A 25,440-nucleotide genomic window follows, 5' to 3' on the forward strand; every position below is an offset into this window, starting at 1 on the left:
TGGTATCCTTCTAGTTGTTCAAATCATCTCAATGCCATACAATAACCTTCCAAATTGGCTTTGGGTAGCAGGATAGACCCTGTCTGACAGTTGAGCCTCAAAAGATGAATGTGGCAAGCTTTCTTTTTATGTTATGATCTTTGGATTGTGGTACTGAAAAATCCACTTTGTCACTTGCATGGCTCATCATATAGATGATGATGAACCATGTTGAAGAAGGGTTATGTGGGTGAGATCAGAGATTTGCACTACAATATCACTTGTAGATGGATTACAAATAGTCAGGGATATTTTTCATACAGATTAAAATGATTGACTCTTATGATGATGTGAACACATCCATGCAGTTTTATTGGCAACAAGGTGTAAATAATTATCTAATGTATCAAAATGTATTTAATTTTACCAAGTTCATTTCATAGAAAGGCGATATGGGACATTATAATATATTCTAAATGTGGTTTCATAATACAAACCATTAACTTACTTCTTAATGTTCCATATCTTGGTAGTATGAGCATTATCAAATTATTGCATGCATTTTGTTGACATTTAAAATTGTCCATACTATACTTTAACATGGGGTTGTTCTACAGCATTAAGGAGATCACTGTTAAAGTAGAGCTCATGATTTTTGCAAATATTTTACCTTTGTCCCAACAAGGCTTCCTCAGCACAATGGTTCCAAAGTAGGCATTCATCATACACATAAAATCTATGCAGTGTTACTCAATCTCAGCATTAAGATGTGTGAACTTCAACTTCCGATGCCAACCTCCACAAAGCCTTTTTTAATGTGGGCAAGGACATGGCTCGGGTGCTGTCGCAGCCCACCATCGACGCACCGGTCACAGCGCTGCATATGCCTACGAACCTGCCCAGAGAACCAGAGGACGCACTGAAAGCGGAGGACAAGAAGGCAGAACTCACCTTGCAGAGGAGCCATCAGGCTGCAGCCTGGGCAGTAAAGGCAGCCACCACCGCCTCCTTCCTCAATCGGTCTTCTCTACTGTGGCTACAGGATTTCCAGCAGTGGATCCCGATAGCGGATGTCAGGGCTCACCAAGACATCAACAACTGGTGGCAGCCATCCAATTCTTTTCGGACGCCACCCTAGCAGCAGCCAGATTTGCATCCAGGACGATCGCCTCCTCTGTAGCATCCCACAGCTTGCTTTAGCTTCAGCAGTGGCAAGCGGATGTACGTCACAAGTGGCGCCTGGCGTCAGCACCCTTCACACGGGGTGGCCTCTTTGGCATAGCTGTGGACACTTTCCTGATAGAGAACAAGGACAAGCGGAAGGTGCTTCCCACTGAGCAGAGAAAGAACGGCTCCATAGCGACTTCCTACCCCAGACAAACCACCGGCTGTGGTCAGGACTATCGGTCTTCCTTCCGGGGTCAGTACTCGTTCACAGGTCGGATTTTGGGTATTCAGGGTTTCGCCAGTACCAGGGAGGCTATCCCCCCAGGCAGAGAGGCAGCAGAGGGGCAGGCAGCAGAAGCGGCCCTTACGAGGGGGCGGAGGAGGTGGCGGCGGGCGCTCCTTCCGCAAGAACTAACCCTAGGCCCAGCTCTCCTCCCATCGGGGGGCGCTTGGCGTATTTCGCTGTCTGCTGGGACCTGTCTACCTCCGATGCGTGGGTCCAGTCCACCATCCATTCTTCTCTCTCTCTCTCGAGTTCCTCTCCAGCCTCCCGAGTTTCTTCCGGACATGCCCTATTTCAAATAACCTGATCCAGAGGCAACTGATGCAGGAAGCCCTTCAACACATATTGGACATCAGGGCTATCCAGCCGGTGCCTTTAGACCAACAGGGTCGGGGTTATTATTCCATTCTTTTCGTGATCCCCAAGGCCTCAGGCGGCTGGAGAGCAATCCTAGACCTGAAGAGGCTAAACCAGTTCATTCGCTACCGGAGGTTCAAAATGCACTCACTGCACTCCATTCTAGAAGGGATTAGACAGGGGGATTTCCTCAATTCCATAGACCTCACGGAGGCCTACTTCCATATACCCATAACCCCAGATCACCATAAATATCTCAGGTTCTGCTACCTAGGGCACCACTTCCAATATTGGGCCTTACCATTCGGGCTGTCTGCCCCCCGAGTTTTCACGAAGGTAGTGGCGGCATTGGTGGCATTTCTAAGGTTACAGCCTATTCGTATCCAATGTTATCTAGGTGACCTGTTGTTACAATCATCATCCTTTAAAGGTGCCTACTAGGTGATTTAGATATCACCATGTTAGCCCTAAGAGCACGGATTCTCGGTCAATCTGTCCAAAAGCCATCGCACCCTCCACTAGGCTGATTTATTTAGGGGCCCTGATAGACACAGGGTCGGGTATGCTGTCCCTGTTCAGCCGATAGGCAACGCAATCTCAAGGAGCTGCCTTCCCAGGTATACAGGGAGTGGAGGGTGTCCCTCGCTACGTTGTCCAGCCATCGGCATTGTCCCTTGGGCACACCTTCACACCAGAGGCTTCCAATGGTTCCTTTTGCCATTCTAGCGAAGGCACATGAACTGCTCCCTGACCAAGGTCCTCCTTCCAGCAGAGGTATCCCACTCCCTGATATGGTGGACGTTCCCAGCATTAACAAAAGGGGAAGTCTTCAGAAGAAGTGACGGTCACTATGGGTGCCAGTCTTTTTGGATGTGGGGCCCATCTGGGGTCCCAGATGGTGCAGGGGCAATGGAGCCGGGCGGAATTGGCTCACAACATAAACTGGTTGGAACTCAGGGCGGTCCGCCTAGCCCTCAGACAATTTCGCAGCTCTGTCAAGGGGTGTCACATCCTAATACTCACAGACAATATAACTACCAAGGAAGGCACACATAAACAGACAGGGGGGACCAGGTCAATGTCCCTCATGCTGGAGGCCAAGAGACTGGGGCTTTGGGTTGAAAGACACCTGATCTCTGTAAGAGGTAGACAATTCAGAGTGGAAGCTGCAACTAGCAATCTTCGAAGCAGTGGCGGAACGCTTCGGCCGCCCGGAGGTCGACCTATTTGCCACCCCCCTCAATGCTCAGCTCCCGAGGTTTTATTCCAGGTACCCAGCTCTGAGAGCAGAGGGGGTGGATGCCCTCTGATGCCCGTGGCCTCGGATACTCCTGTGTGCCTTTTCACCGTTACTGCTGATCCCCAGGGTCATCCAGAACCTTGGTTTTCTTTTATTTTTACCTTGTTCAAATTGATTTTGCTTCTGCCTTTTGTAATGCCTTTTATGCTGATCCATCTTAAGCTCATTTCCTTATAACTGTATATACTTGGGTATACTGATAGAAGAGAATATTGTAGCTCAGGAATGAACTGTGCTCTCTAAGTCCAGTTGTTTTCTTGCAGACGTTTCATTACCAAACTAGGTAATATCATCATGTTAGTAGGCAGTGTCATTTGTTCTCATTTTATATTGAAATGGCTTGTCTGTCAGTGTTGGTGGGAGTGGTTTTGGTTGTTCCTTGATTAGGCTGTTTATTATTAATTTGTTTGGCAGTTCTTTGATTGGACAATTGTTTGCTCTGTGATTATTTGTCTAGATCTTGGTATTAATCTGCTCATCTGGGTGCTGATTGCCAGTGAACAGAACTTTTTCATGAAGTTGTATGGCTATCTATTTTGTTAGAAAATTTTGTGTAGCTGATGTGCTTCCTTTTTCTAATGCTCAAGGTTCCCATGGTGCATTTGTGCTTGTCTAAATAGTCCGTAGAGCTTCTCAGTCATCCAGGTCATGGTTGTCCCAAAGGTGCTTTTTCAGGAGGCAACTAGACTTTCTTGTTTTTTCTTTTGAAGATATTTCCCTTCTCATCCAAGAAGCTTCTTCAGTTCTGACAGGATAGAGGGGAATGGAAGGATTTATATTCTTTGCACACAGCTTGTAATTAGCATCCTTTTAGGGGGTCCATGAAGCACTTGGAAGTTTATCTGTGTCCTCAGAGTCACTTGAGTAGTGCTCCTGGTTCCTGTGGTCTGCAATTTTTTCTCTGGAAATCCATTCCTACTCCCACACCATTCGAAGGGTGTTCATTCCAAATTGTATAGCTAAAAGTCTGTATAGTGTTCAGTCTAATAGTGTTCTTAAACAGCTTCTATTGTGGGAAGTTGGGGTTGTTACTTTGATGGAGCACCTGGTTGATGTGGGTAGATTTTGCTTTTAATTTGCCATCCTTACCTCTGCTGATAAGGATATCCAGGAAGAGTAGCATGTTATTGCTTTCTTTCCCCATAGTAAATTTTATTCCTTTGAAGATGTTGATGGTTTTCTAGTTGGTCCTTTATTATGACAAAAAAGCAACTTCATCAAAAAGTGCCTGACCAACCATTCAACCCTACCATATCTATATAGCAATCAACACAAGCTGTGAAAAGGATAGCACTGCCGTAACATCAAAAACATCCCAGAAACCACCAACAGATTATTACAATTATATGGCACAACTGTAACACAGAAACCAACTAAAACCCTACAAAACATTCTAAGTAAATCAAAAGACCTAGCAGCTGCAGTAGAAAAAAAAATCTATTGTCTATCTGTCAGGTCAATCCACCATCTACTTGCTTAAAAAAGTTAACAGGTAACCTCAAGTACAGAACTAGTCTTCAAAGCTCTGTAAATCGCTTGTTATTGTAGTTAACATTCAGAATGTCCACAAACAGCTTTTAATCTTATATGAACTTAAACTAATCCATTGTCTCTAATCAGTGCAGTTAATTAAGCCATCTTTGCACTTCATTCAATGTTACCATCCATTCTTCAACAGTTGGCATTGTTTTTTCTTTCTAATACTTGGCATAAACAATCCTTACTGTAGTCGCTGTATAACGAAAAAAAGATCCCAACCTATTTCTATTGATTTGTCTATAATACCTAGGAGAAAGGATTCATGTTTCATTAGTATTGTATTTTCAGTATTTTCTGCATTGTTTTGTTTATCCAGTATGATTATTCAATATGATATGAGTCAAATATTATTAATACATCATTTTATTAAAAAAATCTTTCAAATTGTAATTCAAAATACATTTTAAACTATTAGTCCATACATTCTTCCATGGATATAACAATATCTTATAATCAAAGTTTAACATTTCAGAGTTTCTTTTGTCAGCGATAGATGTTTTCACATTTTAAATTGATCATCTTTTAATAGCATAAAAAACCTGAAAACCTGTTTTGTCTTTGGTACATTTGATGGTTACCCTTTATCATAAATCAACACACTTTCTATGGAATTGCTAGCCTTATGCCTGGTGGCTTTCTTTTATATATGTGCAAAAATTTGTAAAGAGAGAGCACCTAAACTATATATAGGGAAATCTTGTCAAATTCAAGCTCATTTATATAATCCTTAGTTTAACGAAACAGAGGAGGATTACTATGGCATTTTCTTTTTATCCCATCCCTTTCTCCTCAATCTCACAGACAAAATGGTGAGACATCCTATCTAAAGTAACTTCCTTTGGTATTTTAAATCTTCTGCCATGCACAGATTTCAAATAGCTAGTTAATTAGTAGAAACCTATAGAAAATTGGTTGCTTGCAATCTAATGACTGGAATTGCCCAGATGTTAATTGTCTTGATGATATTTCTTCCACTGAGTTTGGACTTTAAGATCTTTGCTCTCTTGTATTTACTTCTAACCCTTTTCTGAATTTTATTGTGCTTGATGTTGTTAGCTTAAAGGATGCCAAAGTATTTATAGTTACCATCTTCATCCAGACTCTTGGTGTTATTTCTGTAGGGCATCTTGATTCCTTCAGTTTTTACTATTTTTCCTGGTTTGATGATGAGCGTGGCACATTTGTCCTGTCTGAACATCATTGCAATATCTTTTGTGTAGATGTATATATGGACAGAGTTGAGCAGCAACTATTTCAGATGTAATTTTTTCATACCACTTCAAATCAACCAAGTAAAAGTGATGGAATATCCTGGCAAATATTTTTGATGTTTGATAGCCATGAACTAGTTATTTAGTATAGGCGTATCAGTGCAATGACAAATAGTAGTGGTGATAGAGTCTCCTTGAATGATTTCTGTTTTGATACTAACTTGTCCCAATCTATCCTCATTGACCAGCAACTGGGTCCACTGTGCCATTGATCTTACACAAAGCTTCTGATGTTTCTACTGACTCCTGTTAGTTCTAGGCACTTGATTATCTATTCATGTGACAGGGAGTTGAATGCATTCTTGTAATCAATCCATGTTGCATTCAAGTTAGTCTTTCTTCTCTTGCAGTTTTTTAGAAACATCTTCTCAGTTAGGACTTGATCTGTTGTTCTTCTACTGTTTGAGCCGTTTCCACTTTAGTGGAAAGAGCTTGTTTTCAACCAGATGCTTTTGGACTGCATCAGTTACTTTAGCAGTTAGCAGTTTGAAAGTTGTTGGTAAGCAGGTAATTGATCTGTAATTGCTTGGTGCTGCCCTTTTTCTGGATCTTTCATTATCAGGTAGATTTTGCCAAATGTTAGCCACTCTTCAGTTTCATTTCCTTGCAGTGTGTTGTTAAACTGCTTGGCAATGAGTGGGTGTAGATCAGTCAGATGTTTCAACCAAATAATATGCAGTTCATCTTCATTTGTTGCTGACCAATTCTTGATCATTTTTTTCTTCACCATTTCTGCTGCTCTTTCATTTCAGCTTCTTTTTTCTTCTTATCAACCTCTTTTAACCTAGTTGCATTCTTGTTGTATTTCTTTGAGTTATCTCTGCACCTTGAACTGCACTGTTTCTTCCTTGTTTCTGAGTGATATTTCTTGATTTAAGTATTCTTTGGTCTTGCTCTTCAGCTTTTTTTCTTTAATCTGTTCTAGCTTGCTTGCATCTGATCTTACCTTACTGATCTTACTTTCCTTTTTTTCCCTTTTTTATTTTGCATCCCAAGTATTCAGTTGTGTTCCAGGTCTGCAGCTGTGCTGTACATTAGTTGGTTAGTTCTTGCACCGAACATATATTTGATATGGCAGTATTAACATCTTTTAATGCTTGTGCTAGCTGTTTCTTTGGAACAAGCTTCAATGTGGGCAATTTTATTCAGTTTTTGTGCTGTTCTAGATGCTCAGTTACACTGTTTCAATTATTTTACTTTAAATAAAGGGCTTTGTTGTTTCTGAGGCAGAGGAGACAGTATCTGGTTTCAGAATGAAAACAGTTCAATAGCTGTACTGACCTCCTTTACTGCCAACTTCTCCTGGTTTGCCTCTACAGTCTGATTTACTTCTGGCAAGGCTTTGATTTCTTTGCCCTTAGGTAAATTTTTGCGATTCTTCCAGTTCTGCATCTGTGAATACTTTATTTTGTATTATAAATTGGCATTGATTTGCTAGTCTTCTTTCTGTTATTTCTGATTCTAGATGTTGTTCTTTCCAGAACTGGTTCATTCATTTCAAATGTCCTCTTCTTATTGGACCCGATCTGTAATAACAGATCATTATTTCTTTGTTTTCAATCTTTGTATATTTATGACAAATAATTTTCTTCCGATAGTTCTGCGGCTATTGGCTCTGGTTGCTCAGCCAACAGTCCTTTGGCCCACTTTTCATCAGATATCCCAGAACTCTAAGCACAGTCCTTGTTGACCTGAGAGACGACCGATCCTGTATGTTCTGTAAATTACATTTCACCATACTTTTTATGGGAGAGACACTGCCTGGCTCTTCCGAGACTATCCAGTTTGGTTGAATCTCTGATATAGCTTTCATCAGAGCATCCATAACCATGTCAAGGCAGTGCCTCACCGGGGGGGGGGGGATTATGATGATAATGACTAAATGTATTTGCTGCACATCTTGCACTTCGATGCAACTCTGGTAATGTCCTTACTGAAATTTTCTCTCTGATGCTGTAGTTAAGCTTCTCCATCTCCTTTCAGCAATAATATCAAATTCATTTCTATATATTCTATCTAGTGATGTTCATGTATGGAGAATGGTTATAGTTGTTTTCAGACTGTTAGGTATGAGGAAATTATTAATTTGATAAGTCAGTCTCCCGCTTTGTCTTAGTTTCCTAAGTCACCCAACTACATTTTCCTCTTTCATGTTTCCAATGTTTGTTTTCTTTCTCCAGTCACATTTGACTTAATATTCTGTCAATTTCAGATTGAATTTGATCATAACTCTTACTAGCCTTCTCTTCTGCTTTCTGTTGATTGATCATCATATTGAGCCAGGGTGGTGCAGTGGTTAGAATGTAGTACTACAGGCTACTTCTGCTGACTGCCCGCTGCCAGCAGTTTGGCAGTTCAATTCTCACCAGCTCAAGAATGATTCAGCTTTCCATCCTTCTGAGGTTGTTAAAATGAGGATCCAGATTGTCGGGGGAAACATGCTAACTCTCTAAACTACTTAGGGCTTTTAAAGTACTATGGAGCAGTATATAAGTCTAAATTCTTTTGCTATTGCTATATTAAGGGTTGTCTACAAAATTTAATCGCTATTATTCATTGATTGCATTGTAGCCAAGTTCTATTCTTGCTATAGCTTTCAAAACTACTGACATTCCTTTCGAGACATGGGCAGGCAAACAGTCCTATTCAGGAGACCTTTCCAGGGGTCTGGCAACAGACCTTTCCGTAAATCCAAAAGACTCAGCACACAATTCTTCTATTGATTGTCGTTTGCAGCTACTCACTACTCAGGGGGAAAACATCACCACAGAGGCATGGGTTCGGCAGACAGTGAGACTGAGTCTCATCCTAGAATTTGTATCCCTTCCTCCTCAATTCTTTATTCGATGCCCTGATCTCAGAAATCCTTCCAAGAAGGAACTCATGGAGACAGATTTGTCACCTATTGGAAATCAGGGCTATTGAACCAATTCCAGGAGGTCACAAGGGTTTAGGATTCTACTCAATCCTCTTCCTTGTCCCAAAGAGTTCGGGTGGGGGTCGGAGTGGAGAATGATCCTGGACCTAAAGAAGCTCAATGTACACGTAATGTACAAATGCTTCAAAATGCAATGTTTTCAATCCATCCTCAGTTGCATTCAAGAGGGAGATCTACTAACATTTATAGATCTCAAGGAGGCATACTTACATGTTCCCATGCGCCCATATCACAGAAGGTTCCTGAGGTTCTGTTATGCAGGTCCTCGCTATCAATACCTATCATCGGCTCCCAGAATCTTCACCAAGCTATTGGCAGCAATCGCAGGCCATCTCATATCATTTCCAATATTCATGCAATGTTACCTGGATGATATCCTTATTAAATTGTAGTCTATCCTCCACGCACAGAAGGATGTACACATCACAATCCGGACATCGCAGGTACATGGATTTTCCATGAACGTAGAGAAAAGTCATCTGGTACCCAGCACCAGGCTTCTTCATTTAGGGGTGGTGATAGACACCACTTCTTGCACTGTGTGTCCCTCTCCCAGGACCGTTTTGCCAGCATAAGAACACCAGGGGACCTAATCAAATCACAGCAGACGTGGCCACTAATTCTACTATCCCGACTGTTAGGGAAAATTATTTCCTGTATCGAAATCATCCCAGGGCACGTTTGCATGCCCGTCCGTTACAATGGCTTCTGCTACCACACCAAAGGTCAGGCACCAGCACCTCCAACTCACGGGTTCGTGTTCTCTAGAGAATACTTCAGTCCCTCCGCTGGTGGACTTCCTCGGCCATGCAGAAGGAGCGCCTCTTCAAAGAACCCAACCATGTGATGATCACCTTGGATGCCAGTCTTTTCATCTGGGGTGCCCATCTCCAGTTCCAGATGACTCAGGGGTAGTGGTCGCAGGAAGAGTTGGAGAACAACATCAACTGGCTGGAACTTAGGGCAGTACATCTGGCCCTATGCCTGTTCCAGGAGAAAATATCTGGATGGCATGTTCTGCTGCTGACAGACAACATGGCCACCAAGGCACATGTAAACTGTCAGGATGGCACTCATTCCAAGCCCCTGATGCACGAGGTGGAACAACTGGGTCTCTGGGCAGAGAATCACATCCTTTCCATATGGGTGGAACATATGTCCAGAACAGCCAACGTTTGAACGGACTGGCTGAGCAGGGCCACAATCGACCACTTGGAATGGTGCCTGCATCCGGATCTGTTCCAGCACATCTCCCAGAGGTTCGGTTCACCGTCAGTGGACCTATTCACCACACTGGAGAATGCTCATCTCCCGAGATTCTTCTCCAGGTTCCAAACACCAGGAGCAGAAGTCACTGGTGCTCTTCACAGCCCTTGGCCACAGGGCCTCCTCTATACTTCCCCCCTCTTCCCCTCATCCCTAGGGTAGTCAGGAAGGTGATCACAGAGGGGGCGGAGGTTTTCCTTGTCATTGGTAGAGACGCCACAGGTTCACGGATTTGGTCAGCTCATCCCCGTCACGCCCTTGGAGAATACTCAAAGACAGGATCTCTCTCAGACAGGGAGTAGTGATCCTCAGGCCACCGGTGGTACATCAGTACACTTCATGGGACCTTTCCATCATTCTACAGGTTCTGACTTCTCCATTCGAGCCATTGAAAACAGCAAGTCTAAGGCTTTTGACCTTCAAAGTTACCTTCCTGGTGGCCGTTACCTCGGCCAGGAGGATTTCAGAGCTAGCAGAATTTTCGGTACCTGAGGACCTGTGTATTATTTGACCTGACAGGGTCATTCTGAGATTATACCCATTTATTCCTAAAGTGAACTCCTGGTTTCACAGGTCCCAGGAGGACATTTTACCAGATTTTTGCCCAGGAGCCAGCCATCCTACTAAAAAATGATGGCATAAATTGGACATCAGATGAGCGATTTGTCAATATATTAAAAGGACAGCTTCTTTCCGGAGGGCTGAAGCAGTCTTTGTTTCTTTCCAGCCCACGTCTATGAGCAAGAAAGTAACGCCTTCCACAATTGGTTGATGGTTGAAGGCCTGCATAGCTATATGCAGGCCTTCCTACGAACAGCAAGCCAGGCAAGTACCAGGTCGTATCACGCTTCACTCCACTAGGAAGTGCAGCCACAACTGCCATTTGGACTACACAGGTGTCAGTGGAGGAAATCTGCAGAGCTGTGACCTGGGTTTCACCATCGCTTTTTGTCAGGCATAACAAGCTGGACCCATTCGCCTCGGCTAAGGGGTCGTTTGGACGACGGGTCCTTAAAAGGGTTCATTCAGCGGAGAGGACCCTGGACCAGCTTTTCCCCCGCCCTTGAGACTAAGCTTGTGTATATCTCATGCTTGGATTCTCCAAGCAGCACATAGGAAAAAGACTGTTGGTCTTACCTGAATGGTAGTTCTCTGTGCGCTGCAGGAGAATCCAATCCCACCCGAAGGGCCTGGGTCAGGCGTCCACATAGGATAAATCTTCATGACCTGGACAACACTTATTGTGGGCTATTCCTCCATTGAGAAACTGGAAGCAGTCAAGTCAAGGAAGTGTGTCCAAAGATTTCAAATTCAGTCTTTGGGCAGATAGACAGAAGTTATACCCACGCTTGGATTCTCCTGCAGCGCACAGAGAACTACCGTTCAGGTAATGCCAATTGTCTTTTCATGTTTAATATCTTTAGGAATTCTTGGATGGATGCCATTAGACCCAATTATTTATTACAAGTGTAGTTTCCCAAGATGTCTTAAAATATCGTATTACCTCAGTTTACTTTAGTTGTTCAAATTTCTTTAAGAAAATCAATATGGCTTCATGTTTGTATCTTCTATAGTAAAGATAGATGCAAACAATTACTATAGCCCATTTTCTTGCAATCCTTATATCATCCTCACTCAAATATATCTTTCATTCAGAAACCAATCATGGAAACAGATTTTCTATAGTATTAAATGAAATATAGATCTGTCCCTTCACTGGTTGGTTTTCTCATTTAAATATTTTTAGAATTATTCATATTCTTCCCTGCCCCTTCTTTTTTGTCATGTATTTATTCTATTTTGTAATTTTTTTTTATACCTTATACTTTTTGCTAGTTTGTATTACTTTATATTCTTGTTAGTGTACATTTTCTGTTTCCTGAAAGAACTTCTTTCTCTTTTAATACTTCATGTACACTGCTAGAAAGCATATGATTTCTTCCTATCCATTAAAGTACGCATATTGAAAGAAATCTAGAGAAAGACATTACTATTTATTTTGTTGCCCTCCCTATAGTTATTCCAGTCTAAAAATGTAATCAATGAATCAACTAATAAAAAAGAATATCATTTCTAACTTAGTATAGTAAAAAGAATCTCATAAATCTAGTCCTTGCCCTGAAAACAGATGTTCAAAGGATTAAATCTTTTCTACCCATCACCACACACTTAGATGAGAGAAAGAGCTGTATTAGCATTTTTTTGTGAAGCCATGTACACTGTCAGCCAGTTTAGAACAATAGTAACAGACATTAGTTGATCAATTTTGATCTTCAAAATGCCTGTTACTCTGCACAGTGGTGCAGGTATCAGTAATGATTCCACAGCATTTTTGATCCATTTATAGAGCCTTATCAGCCACAAAAGATTTGTTTGACCATCAACTCTAACATTAAATGGACTAAGGTTTTTGAATATGACCAAATATAATTATAGGTTTCTGTTCTTATTCTATAATGTTAGAAATGCCACGAGATAGGTCAGGACCTATCTCGTGGCAATATGGGCAGCAAAATCTGTGCATTTTGCCGCTCTTATTGCATCCGCTGAATCGCGCCCAGCCGCCTTGTTTAGAATAGCCCGCTCCCTCTTGAAAGGGAGGGATGCGGACGACCCTTTACAAGGTAGGGCTGAGGAATTTGTTCAGTTTCTAATGGATAAAGTCGCTCGGATTCAGACAGATCTGGACTCCAATTGCACGGTACCAGCCGAGGTACCAAGGGAAGGTCTTGAGCGAATTTTATGGAGCGAGTTTCAACTTGTCGCCATGGGAGCGGTGAGTGCCTCCACCTGTATACTGGACCCATGTCCCTCCTGGCTGGTCTCAACCAGCAGGGAGGTGACACGTGGCTGGATCCAGATGATAGTTAACACCTCTCTCCAGGAGGGGTCCTTCCCGCACCTCCTAAAGGATGCGGTGGTGAGACCCCTCCTGAAGAAACCTTCTCTGGATCCAGCCATCTTGAGTAACTATTGTCCAGTCTCCAACCTCCCCTTTGTTGGGAAGGTTGTTGAGAAAGTGGTGGCCTTTCAACTCCGACAGTCCTTGGATGAAACCGATTATCTGGATCCTTTTCAGTCTTTTTCAGGCCTGGTTACAGCATGGAAACTGCTTTGGTCACGCTGATCGATGATCTCTGGCGAGCCAGGGATAGGGGTCACTCCTCTATCCTTGTGCTTCTTGACCTCTCAGCAGCGTTCGATACCATCAACCATGGTATCCTTCTGCGACGGTTGCGGGAGTTGGGAGTGGGAGGCACCGTCCTTCGATGGTTCTCCTCCTACCTCTCGGACAGGTCGCAGTCGATGCTGGTTGGAGGGCAGAGGTCGACCCCTAGGCCCCTCAATTATGGGGTGCTGCAGGGTTCGGTCCTGTCCTCCCTCCTATTCAACATCTACATGAAGCTGCTGGGTGAGATCATACGCCGGCACGGGATTAAATATCATCAATATGCGGACGATACACAGTTGTATCTGTCTACCCCGTGCCAACTCAGTGAAGCGGTAGAAGTGATGTGCCAGTGCCTGGAGGCTGTCAGGGTCTGGATGGGAACGAACAAGCTGGCGCTCAATCCCGACAAGACCGAGTGGCTATTAATGCTCCCTCCCAAAGATGGTCCAGCTATTCCATCTCTCAGCCTGGGGGGTGAAATTATACGCCCCTCAGAGAGGGACCGCAATTTGGGAGTCCTCCTGGATCCGCAGCTGACTTTAGAACATCATTTGTCGGCTGTGACCAGGGGGACCTTTGGCCAGATTCGCCTGGTGCACCAATTGCGGCCCTACCTGGACCAGGAGGCCCTTCGGATAGTCACTCATGCTCTCGTCACCTCAAGACTGGATTACTGTAACGCGCTCTACATGGGACTGCCCTTGAAGAGTGTTCAAAGACTTCAGCTTGTTCAGAACGCAGCCGCGCGAGCGATTGTGGGTGCACCCAGGTACACCCATGTTACACCTATCCTCCGCGAGCTGCACTGGCTGCCCATTGGTCTCCGGACACGCTTCAAGGTGCTAGTCATTACTTTTAAAGCCCTACATGGTATCGGACCTGGGTACTTGAGAGACTCCTGCCAGTCACCTCCCAAAGACCTATTAGATCCCGCAGACTAGGCCTCCTCCGAATTCCATCTGCCGGCCAATGTCGGCTGGCGACTCCTCGGGGGCGGGCCTTCTCTGTGGCTGCTCCGGCCCTCTGGAACGATCTCCCCGTGGAGATCCGGACCCTGACTACCCTTCCGGCCTTCCGCAAAGCAGTTAAGACCTGGCTGTTCCGGCAGGCCCGGGGCTGTTGAACTATCCAGCCCCATTCGAGGTTACGGCTGTTGTAGAATTTTAAATTGTTGTTTTTTATTTTTTGTATTCCCTCCCTTTTTATTGTTAGCCGCTCTGAGTCTCTCGGAAACAGGGCGGCATACAAACTTAATAAAATCAATCTATCAATCAAATCAATCAAAATACTGAAGAAAATTTACTGTTGCCAATGGTTACTTACCGGTGTCATTTAGTCCAGAACAGACAGACTTCTATATGCCTCTGGAATCCTCTAAAACATTGGTATAAAATTTTGATTTAATCAAAATTTAAGAGCCAAGGTGGCGCAGTGGTTAAATGCAGCACTGCAGGCTACTGCTAGATCAGCAGTTCAGCGGTTTAAATCTCACCGGCTCAGGGTTGACTCAGCCTTCCATCCTTCCGAGGTGGGTAAAATGAGGACCCAGATTGTTGGGGGCAATATGCTGACTCTGTAAACCGCTTAGAGAGGGCTGAAAGCCCTATGAAGCGGAATATAAGTCTACTGCTATTGCTATTGCTATTGATGGATCCTATTCTACAGTACCTACTCTTATTTCCTTCCCTCTCCTTTTTCTCGTCCTGCCTATCTATTTTCTTACCTGCCAGCTGTACATCTATCCCCTCAGTACTTCCTGTTCTCATCTCTGCTTTGACCATTAGCCCACACAAAACCTGTTCTCTTTTGCTTGCCTGCTTACTTTTCTTCTTGTAAAGGACAAAGCAACCTCACTACTGCTGATTCAGATAACAGGACAAGACTCATATTGCCCCAGGGGTTCCAATGGCCCATGCAATTAGTTAATTAACAAAACATTAGAATTTCAATAGTTTCTTTTTGTGAAGGGAAGAATTTGTCTGAAAGCAAAATCAGGAATTGGCTGTCAGCTAATCTTAAATTAACTAGTAGATCTATGCACACTTTACAGATGGTCCTTGGTTAATGACAATAATTGGGATATGAATTTTTTGCTAAGTAATGCAGTCATAAAGCATGACATTGCATCACTGCATGGCTTAGCAACAGAAATTCTAGCACCTCTTCTTGCTGTTGTTAGGTTGTTAAGCAAATCCCAGGTATCTTACAGGTAGGCAATTAAGGTGCAGTAGGGCCTGAGGTGGCTGGTGCCAGCAGGGGAGAGTGCATCAGTAGCCATTCTGACAGGGGTGGGAGAAAGGTGTGCAGGCAGCCCCAGAGTGTGGTAGAGCTGGTGATGGCTGCTGCTGGGTGGTGGGTGCAAACAACTTACCAAAGAGACTTCCGATCTTTCCTGACTATTCATTGACTCTGCTTGTGGAAAGCTGGCAGCAAAGGTCATAAAAGGTGATCATGTGACTGCAGGAGACTGCAATCATTACAAAGTACAATCTGGTTGCCAAGCATCCAGATCACAATCACATGACCACAGACGAGACTGCTGAAACAGCTGGAACTTCAGTGACCAATTGTGAGTACCATTCATTCAATGCTGTTATAACTTTGGTTGCTGAATGAGTGGTAACTTTGGTTGCTTGATGAGTGGTCATTAAACAGAGACTACCTGTTAAATTAATTGAAATACATTCTTCGGAATTTTCAACTATTACTATAGTAATATACAACACTAGAAGGGGCAATATCACTATGGTTTGCAGCAATAGATCATCAGTTTGTAGAATTTGAACTTGATGTTCTTAATAAAAGAGAGGAATTATACTTTTAAGTGATCAAATTTTTCAGAGTCCTATTTATAGCTATTTTCTAGATGTTTCTGCTTCTCCATTTTTATTATATAAAAGTTGAGTTTGATACAGTTAACTTTGTGTATATGTACACTTTTTCTGGCATATAGCAAATCACATATCACATTTGTAGATGTGGCCATAATATATTTTAAAAACTTTCAGTATTCAAAAACAAGGAAGAGAGTGCCTTTAAATATTTTCCTGGTTTTAAAAGCCAGTTCTCCTAGATTAATCATAACAGCATTTTCTTTGAAATCCTGCAATTTAACTTCGTTCATACCATTTTATAGAAATCATTTTACACAGCAGCAATATATATCCTGTATCTGTTGATTATGCTGCATACAAGAAAGAAATATATGAACACATAGAACTGTTGTTGAAGTACATCCTGTATATCAACTAGAACTTGAAATATCTGTGGAGATCTAAAAGTAATAGTGGAGGTTGTGGTTCTGGAATGCAGCTTATATATACCAAGTACTGTTGTTACATATGTGAATGGGATAGCCATGCAAGAGAGTCATGTTAATAAGAAATAGCCACTTTGAAAAAATTGGTTTTAGGACTGAAAAAGTGGCACATATACCTATTGTTGACCCGACAAAGATATGTTTGCCCGTGCTTCACATATACTAGGACTGATGAAAAAGTGTATGTGATGACGAAGGAAGGTGAAGATTTTCATTTTTTGAGATGGATGTTTCCAAGGATAACTAATGCCAGGTTAAGGAAGGCATTTTTGTTGGCCCATCAGAGCAGACACAACTTTAATGACAAGCGGATTAAAGATCTGTTAGTGAGACCAGAAAAACTCATCTGGGAAGCATTCAAGGATATCATTGAATTTTCCTGGCAACTAAAATGTACCAAACTACATTTAGCTGGTTGACAAACTTCTTACAGTATACAAGGCCTTGAAGTGCAACATGTCACTAAAGATTCGTTTTCTAAATACACACTTGGACTTCTTTCCAAAACTCAGTGATGAACATGCTGAAAGGTTTCACAAGAATATTACCAGAGTGGAAAAAATGGTATCAGGGCAACTGGAACCCCATCAGTGCTGGCTGACTATCATTGGACACTGCAGTGAGATGCATCAAACACTGATACAAACAAAAACCAGCAGCTTAACACTTTTAGCCCTATTGAACTCATGCACCATGTTAGAAACATGCAGTTAAATACATTATTATAACCATATTTATCAATATTATTTTATTTTCAAACATGTACAAGACAAGTATAAGTATAAACAAAGGAAGTAAATACAGATAAATGGGGACGGTAAGAGGGACGGTAGGCACGCAAGTGCGCTCGTATATGCCCCCTTTACGGACCTCTTAAGAATGGGGTGAGATCCATAGTAGACAGTTCGAGATTGAAGCTGTGAGGGTTTGAGGCTGTAACAACCGAGTCAGGTAGAGCATTCCAGGCGTTGACCACTCTGTTGCTGAAGTCATATTTTCTGCAATTGAGTTTGAAGAAGTTTACCTTGAGTGTATCGATTGTTTGCCCGTATATTATTGTGGTTGAAGCTGAAGAAGTCGTTGACAAGCAAGAAAGACAATTTTGTGTACTATGCTTAGATCGGACTGCAGGCGACGCAGTTCCAGATTATCCAAGCCCAAAATTTCAAGCCTGGTGGCATAGAGAATTCTATTGTGAGTAGAAGAGTGGAGTACTCTTCTCGTGAAAGACCTCTAAACCAACTTAATCGTGTTAATGTCCGATATACAATGTGGGTTCCAGGCAGACGAGCTGTATTGAAAAATTAGTCTGGCAAAGATTTTGTATGCCCTAGTTAGTAATACATTGTTGCTGAAGAAGACGCTTCGCAAAATTAGGTTAACAACTCTTAATGCCTTTTTGGCAATGCTATTACAGTGAACTTTGGGACTTAGATCATTTGAGATGAGTACTCCTATCCTAGGTCTTTGACAGAGTGAGGGTTGTCTAAGATATTGTTTCCGACCAACTTGTATTTGGTGTTCTGGTTTTTATTTCCATTGTGTAGGACAGAGCATTTATTAGTTGAAATTTGGAGTTGCCAATTGTGTGACTATTATGACACATAGTCAAGGTTGCTTTGTAGGGCAGCAGCATTGTCTGTGGTGTTAAATAATTTTATATCATCGGTGAAGAGGACACAGCTCTTTACTATGCGATACAGTCATTCTGAAATTTGTGTTTTGTTTAAAAGGGATCTGCCATAATGGAATACTATAATGTGCTCTACATGGGGGCTACCTTTAAAGAGTATTCAAGGTGTTATCACTTTTAAAGCCCTTCATGGCACAGATCCAGGCTATCTAAGAAACTGGCTCATCCCATAGGACTATCCCTCCACACCTGTGTTGACAGACAGGGTATGCTGCAGACCCCATTGGTAAAGGGATTTTGGTTGGCAAGTCCAGAAAAAAAGTCTTTTCTGCCATGGCTCCCACCGTCTGAAGTATTGTGCCTCCTGAAGTGAGATCCACACTCACCCTTTTGGCCTCCCAGAAGGGGTTGAAGACATGACTGTGCCAACTGGCTTGGGATCCCAATGGGGTTGGCATTTTGGAAGTGGCTAATGGAATAAATAACACACACACTCTTCCCCTCATGTGCACATTGCTTTCTTCCTTTGCATCCTGGTCAAAACTGAATTTTAAATTTAAGATCCCTTTTATTATTTTAATGCTTTATATTGCATTTTAATTGAATGATTGTAAGTTGCCTGGAGTATCCTCTGGCGAGATGAGTGGCATATAAGCTTAGTAAGAAATAAATGAAAATAACTTTTTCAGGAAGCAAAACATTTGAAAAAAATGTCCAGTGTATTTGGCCCTGTTTATTGAACATGGATATGTGGTGGAACAGTGGTTAGAGTGCAGTACTGCAAGCTGCTTCTGCTGATAATCAGCTGCCAGCAATTTGGCAAATCGAATCTCCCCAGGCTCAAGGTTGACTCAGCCTTCCATTCTTCTGAGGTGGGTAAAATGAGGAGCCAGATTATTGAGGGCAATATGCTGACTCTGTAAACGGTTTACAGAGGACTGTAAGGATTAAGTAAGCTCAGTGGTTATAGATGCTGATTAGAAATGGAAGAACAGACAACTATATTGAAAACTAAGTAAATGAAATATTATTGATAACAAATACATATAAAGCTTTGTAGTAATAAAGAGAGAAAAGGGTGAAATAACATTTTTTTGCCTCAATATGCAAAAGTTTAAAAAACCATAAAGATATGAGCTAAATTTACAAACAATGTTGGTACATAATTTTGGTCGGGTTGCTATTAATTATCCAATTAAGGTGTGGCTATGAATGAACAAACTGAGTCGAAGTTTCTATTAAAATATAGTAAGTTTAGTGTAAGCTGTATATCTTGTTTTTAATTCTTGAAATATTAAGTGATCTTTAATGCTTATAACCATACTTATTATGAATAAAATAGCAATTTTCCAGGGATTGCATTTAGACTTCTGTTCAATTTCTATAAAATACCATATCACATTAATGAGAAATTAGATAATGCTAAAATCTTTATTTCTGCACCTATATTTTTACAAGTACCTTGTTTCTATCTTCAGAATAGTTGCAAAGATTCAACAGTGTTTATAGTGTGAAATTTACACATACATAAACACATGCCACATTAGTATAGTGCACTAGAATGTTTTGCTTTATTCCATTAGCTCAGATAATTTTTACAGTTTGTAAAGACATAAAAGGTTATTTGCTAAAACTATAGCTGTGACTAATTTAAAAAATACACAAATGTTTAACTGGTTCAGAGAAATGATGAGTCTTCACTGACCTTATTGTGAACTGAAAATAAGTGAAATTCATTGTATGAATTATTGTGAGGAACTTGAGTGGAAACTGAAATATATTTCTATTCAGCTTGCTATGTTTGGAAAGATCTATGACAGAGACTTATAAGGAGGGATTAAGGAGAATTGAATTCAAGGATTGAAGAATCAAATTCATGACCACTACAGAATGAAAAGCTAGATTACAAGTATGGAATGAAGCAAAATATTTTTACATTTAATATTTTAAATAATTGAAGGATATTTTTGAACAGTAGATGAAGAAATTAATTTTTAAAAGTGTCTTCCTCTATAGATAGAACAATTCTACCCAACAAGATTGATATTGATTTGAAAGTGAATTTAAGTGCAAGGCTCAGGAAGTCCCAGCCACACAATTTCAGGTACCCTCAACTCTGAGATCACTACCACCCTGCACTCTACAACCCCAGCTAACCTCTGTCTTCCTGCTCTCACTGCTGACAAGGCATGCCTGCACAGGGCCCTTTGCAAGGCAGCTGCTGGCCAAGTGAAACTCTGTTCTCCAGTTCCAGCAAAGAAACTGACCTTTGGAAGAAAGCCTTTTGCAATCAGCAGCTACCTTGCAAGAGACCAGAGTGTGCATGCTTGTCAATAACCAGAGTGAGAAGACAGCAAAGGTTAGCTAGGGTGACAGGGATCTTCAAATGCAGGTGACCAAAAAGGCATTGTTGGGAGGAGATAAGTGGGGGAGAGTTGAATCATCCCTGTAATTGTAAATGCAGGTCGACTGTCAAGCATTCAAATAGTTGACAATCGATAACATGACCAGAGGGTTTGCAAAGGCTGTAACTTTGGGGAGTGATTATAAGTCCCTTCACTTAGCACCACCATAACCCAAACAATTGTTGAACAAATGATTGTAAATCAAGGATTACCGTGTCACCCTTTGGTCTCCACAATGTTCAAGGGAGCATCTGCTGTTTGAGCAACATATTGCAAAGTCCACATCAGTTCGAATAAGGAAAATCTCTACGTATAGGATAAACATTCCCTAGCAGCCCTTTTTCTCTGGTATACCTCTATAATATTGTCTTCATCTCAATCTCGGCCCATATTGGTGTTAACTTCCATAAGATAAGAACACTATCAATTTTAAGGTGTGCAGACGTTGTTATGAGTTGCTATTTGTAACAGAACAAGGTGATTGTATGCAGCGGCATCAATTTTCTTGCATTCTGTTTTAAGAAAAGGGGGAGTTTTCACACTGAGCTCTTCCACTGTGCACCCTACCTCTGGACTCTGCAGATTAGATGTCTCTAGTTTCTGGAAGAGTAAGAACAGTAAACCCATACTAAAGGAAACTCACATGACAGACAATCAATCCATGGCGTGGAAGATCATAAAAGGAGGAAATGGGATTTTTTTCATTACTGGGGAGCTCCAAAGATCATCTGCTGGTTGAGCTTCTTTTGACTTAGTCTGTGCTAAATCAGCATATCCTTGAGAGAAATGTTGCCCAGTAAAATGATAGATAACATTCCACTTTACTCTTTGACCCCACCTCAGTTGGCTGTCTGACATGGGTGGAGTCACAGTGGATTTAGCTTGAAAAAAAGTCTGCCAGGAGCTGATTTTCCAAGAGGCCCACTAAGAAGTGATGATATTGGCAGACTGTTTCCACTGGTATTCAGAAAGGAGGATTGCATGCATCTCACACTTGAAATTAGAACTCAAGTCACTTGCTAATAACAAGAATAGAAGTAGGATATGAATTGACAGGAAATGTTATGCCTGCCAGCTCAAGGGTGGGTGAGTAGCACTTTAACTGATCCATAGAGAAGTGACAACATGAGGTAAATTTTCTCTGTGGAGATGCATACTTTAAAAAAGAGCTTCTCTTTTCTGTGTTATGTCATATTCGGTGCAGGCATATTTTTGTGGCTTCTCTACCACCAGCTGCTGCTATTTTGCTTTACTGGCTTGTTCAGTTGTTTCATATCATTATATACAGTACTGTGCAAATGTTTTAGGCAGGTGTGAAAAAATGCTGTAAACAAAGAACGCTTTCAGAAATATAAAGATTGTTTATTTTTGTCCATTTTCAAAATGCAAAGTGAGCAAACAAAAGAAAAATCTAAATCAAATCAATATTTGGTGTGACCACCCTTTGCCTTCAAAACAGCAGCAATTCTTCTAGGTACACTTGCACACAGTTTTTGAAGGAACTTGGCTGGTAGATTGTTCCAAACATCTTGGAGAACTATCCACAGATCTTCTGTGGATGTTGGCTTTCTCGCATCCTTCTGCCTCTTCATGTAGTCCCAGACACACTCGATGATGCTCTGTGGGGGGGCCATGCCATCACTTCCAGTACTTCTTGTTCTTCTTTACGCTGAAGATAATTCTTAATGACTTTGGCCATATGTTTGGGGTCGTTGTCCTGCAGAATAAATTTGGGGCCAATTATATGTCTCCCTGATGGTATTGCATGATGGATAAATATCTGCCTGAATTTCTCACCATTGAGAACACCATTAATCCTGACCAAATTTCCAACTCCATTTGCAGAAATGCAGCCCCAAAAGTTCAAGGAAACTCCACCATGCTTCACTGTTGCCTACAGACACTCATTATTGTACCGCTCTCCAGCCCTTCGACGAACAAACTGCCTTCTGCTACAGCCAAATATTTCAAATTTTGACTCATCAGTCCAGAGCACCTGCTGCCATTTTTCTGCACCCCAGTTCCTATGTTTTCGTGCATACTTTAGTTGCTTGGCCTTGTTCCCACGTCGGAGGTATGGCTTTTTGGCTGCAACTCTTCCATGAAGAACACTTCTGGCCAGATTTCTCGGGACAGTAGATGAGTGTGCACCAAGCACTGCGTCTATGATCCTCAATGTTGCCCGTTTCTTTGCTTCTTCAAAAGAGCTTGAACAGCACATCTTGAAACCCCAGTCTGCTTTGAAATCTTTGTCTGGGAGAGACCTTATTGATGCAGTATAACTACCTTGTGTCGTGTTGCTGTGCTCAATCTTGCCATGACGTGAAACTGTCTTTCACAACCTCACCTTGGTAGCAGAGTTTGGCTGTTCCTCACCCAGTTTTAAGCTTCCTACACAGGTGTTTCTGTTTCAGTTCATGACTGGGATTCAACCTATGTGTGACATTGATGATCATTAGCACCTGTTTGGTATAATCGGTTGAGCATATACCTATATCATATAATCCTACAAAATCCCTGACTTCGTGCAAGTGTACCTATGAGAATTGATGCTGGTTTGAAGGCAAAGGGTGGTCTCACCAAATTTTGATTTGATTTAGATTTTTCTTTTGTTTGCTCACTTTGCATTGGGAAACTTGACAAAAATAAACAATCATTATTTATATATCTGAAAGCATTCTTTGTTTACAGTATTTTTTCACACCTGCTTAAAACTTTTATCACAGATGTGTGTGTGTGTGTGTGTATACTACTATATATATATAGTAGGATATAGCAAAATTGAAGCAATATATACATAATTAAAAATAAATCACTTTATTTTTAGTGATGCCATTTAGACATTAGAGGAGAATCCTGGTGACATTCTGAGACCGAAAGTCATGTTAGGAGCATATTTCCTATTGGAGTATATTTGCCTGATGGTAGTAATATACATTGATGGAGAAGCGTTTCACAAAAATAAGTAGTAATTATGTTTCCAGTGTGAACTTCTGCCAATTGTAAAAATCAGTTTGAAATTAAAAAAATACAAACTGCATAAGTTATCTTTTCTTCATGATTCTAATATACATGGAATGTAGGACAGGGTGCTGTAGAAATGAAGGGAATTAAGTAATTCTATCAAAGTTTTATTTTAGAGCAACTAACGTTATAATTGATTAAAACATTTCTATTTAAGTAATATAGAGTCAGTATTGCAATATATTAGATTCTTTTGGGGAATAGAGTGCACACAGGAATAAGTTCTAATTTTAAACTTTAACAGAGAGAAGGAGCAAGAAAAGGAAGAACAGTTAATGGAAGACAAGAAAAGAAAAAAAGAGGATAAGAAAAAGAAGGAATCTACTCAGAAGGTAAGGGTATCTTTGTCATTCAGTATTCATTTTTTATAATAGGCAGTTCATTTAAAATAACTGCTTCTATGCCCTCTACCATGTTCTACTTTGTCTTGCCTTCATTCAGTTTTGTGCTCATAATAAAAACTCTTTGTACACAAGATACCTATTGAATTTTGCATACAGCCAGGTGATGGTTTGCTATGTATATTTTTCTGCTTGTGTGTTTATCTAAAAACATCTATTACTTATTCTTGTGAGTAGGTAAGTTGAAAAGGGAAGAATATTCCTTTAAGAAAACCAATCTAGAGAATTTGTTTTGGCTTTAAATACTTGAAGGGGGAGCCCTTTATATCTGTAAATTATAATATATTTTAATTAGTTATATAATAATTATAAAATATTAGTTATTATTTTCTTACTTTTCTTAGCGAAAGGTTATGAACTAATGCAGGTAGTCCTTAACTTAAAGCAGTTCATTTAGAGACTATTCAAAGTTACAACACTGAAAAGTTACTTAGGACCATTGCAATGTCCCCACGGTCAAAATCAAAATTCAGATGATTGACAACTGACTCATAGTTACGACAGTTGCAGTGTCCCATTCCAAGGTCATGTTATCTCCCTTTGTGACCTTCTGACTCTGGAAGTCAGAGTCACTTAACAAATAAATTACAAACTTAACTACTGCAGTGATTCACTTAACCACCATGGCAAGAAAGGTTGTAAAATAGGGCAAAACTCACTTAACAAGTGTTAGTAGCAGAAATTTTGGGATCAATTGTGGTCATAAGTCGAGGACTACCTGTAATCCATCCTGAAATAACTATAAAAATGATTTATTAGCAGAAATATCCCCCCTTTTTAGTAATATTTCCAGAGCCCCAGAATGGGATTTTTTAAGAGGTAGTCTTACCAGTGTTTGATAACATTGATTTCAAAATATTACTTTAATATGTAATAATTGTTTCACACTGAGAACGATTCAAGAGTTGTTTTCAGGCTTCTTTGTTTTTAGTAGAAAGAACCACATTTTCATTGGCTGATAGCTTTTATAGCTATCAATTGCTCTATCTATCTTAGCTACTTTGCATTTATAACAACTACTCACTGCATTCTTCTAATTTTTCAACTGTACCTGCATCAGCATTTGTATAAAATAGCTCCTACATGCTATCTAACCTGACACCTTCTGAGTCTAACCCTAGTTGTTATTTTCAGGCATTTTCCAACATTTATTGTAACTCCTTATGTTATAAACCAAAGGTGTTAAACTCAAGGCCTGCAGGCCGCATCTGGCCCACAGGTGCTTAGGACCGGTTCACGGTGCCTCTGCCAGCGAAAATGGAGCTCAGAACAGCTGTGCACAGCAGCCCTACCCCCAGCTCCATTTTCGCTGGCAGAAGACTAGCAAAATACACTAAAAACAAAAGGACAAATGTGTCCCCTTTTGCATTTGAGCATGCAAAAGGG

General features: G+C 41.1%; 1 protein-coding gene across 6 annotated transcripts in view; it reads left to right on the forward strand.

Moving 5' to 3' along the window:
• TNRC6B (trinucleotide repeat containing adaptor 6B) overlaps positions 1 to 25,440 on the forward strand; it is a 132,925-nt gene that overhangs the window by 32,146 nt on the left and 75,339 nt on the right. For all 6 annotated transcript variants that reach the window (XR_015697723.1, XM_014061314.2, XM_014061310.2 and 3 more), the window contains one exon: positions 23,898 to 23,985. Coding sequence is in view for 5 of the 6 variants with exons in the window: in XM_014061314.2 (XP_013916789.2) it covers positions 23,898 to 23,985 (88 nt within the window). In the remaining variant the exon portion in view is untranslated. The remainder of the gene's footprint in view (positions 1 to 23,897; positions 23,986 to 25,440) is intronic.

Source organism: Thamnophis sirtalis, unplaced genomic scaffold (assembly GCF_051295495.1).
Source record: "Thamnophis sirtalis isolate CommonGarterSnake01/CBP01778 unplaced genomic scaffold, rThaSir2_p1.2 scaffold_9, whole genome shotgun sequence".
In the NCBI taxonomy this organism is placed as follows: Eukaryota; Metazoa; Chordata; class Lepidosauria; order Squamata; family Natricidae; genus Thamnophis; species Thamnophis sirtalis.